Source organism: Geospiza fortis, unplaced genomic scaffold (genome assembly GCF_000277835.1).
Source record: "Geospiza fortis unplaced genomic scaffold, GeoFor_1.0 scaffold14, whole genome shotgun sequence".
Classification (NCBI taxonomy): Eukaryota; Metazoa; Chordata; class Aves; order Passeriformes; family Thraupidae; genus Geospiza; species Geospiza fortis.
The window spans coordinates 932,666-933,327 of NW_005054512.1; the positions used below are offsets into that span (position 1 = coordinate 932,666).

General features: G+C 49.5%; 1 protein-coding gene across 1 annotated transcript in view; it reads left to right on the forward strand.

The window, feature by feature from the left end:
- Window positions 1-662, forward strand: part of MDFI (MyoD family inhibitor) — a 6,572-nt gene that overhangs the window by 4,192 nt on the left and 1,718 nt on the right. The window contains exon 2 of the mRNA XM_031063553.1: window positions 467-662. This exon is cut by the window's right edge and continues 2 nt beyond it. Coding sequence (XP_030919413.1) covers window positions 467-662 — 196 coding nt within the window. The remainder of the gene's footprint in view (window positions 1-466) is intronic.

Consider the following 662-nt stretch of genomic DNA (forward strand, 5'->3'; position numbering starts at 1 on the left):
TATTATTTTATTATATATATTATATTAAAAGAAAATTATATATTAAAACTACACTAAAGAATAGAAGAAAGGATTTCATCAGAAGGCTAGCAAGGAATAGAAAGGAATGAATGATAATAAAATCTTGTGACTGACCAGAGAGTCTGATACAGCCGGACTGTGATTGGCCATTAATTAGAAACAACCAACATGGACCAATCACAGATGCACCTGTTGCATCCCACAGCAGCAGATAACCATTGTTTACATTTTGTTTCTGAGGCTTCTCAGCTTCTCAGGAGAAAAGATCCTAAGGAAAGGATTTTTCATAAAACGTGTCTGTGCCAACCATCCCCTTGGACCATCCACCCTCCAGCTCACCCCGTGTCCATCTGGGGACCGGATTCCCATTTTGCCCCGGGGTCTGGGCACACATTTCTCCCTGTGGAGAGGGCAGGGTGGGTAATACTCTGCTTTTCCCTTCCAGGCCAGCCCCAGGTGGGGTCACCCCTGCAGCCCCCTGGTCCCTGCACGCAGCTGCTGCCCAACGGGGAGGCAGGGAACGGCATCTGCCGGGCCGTGCCCAAACCACCCCGAAAGCTGCAGCCACACCACTCCATCAACAGCCAGGGCAGCAAGAAGAGCAAGGGCAGCTCCAAGTCACCCTCTTCCCACATCCCCCT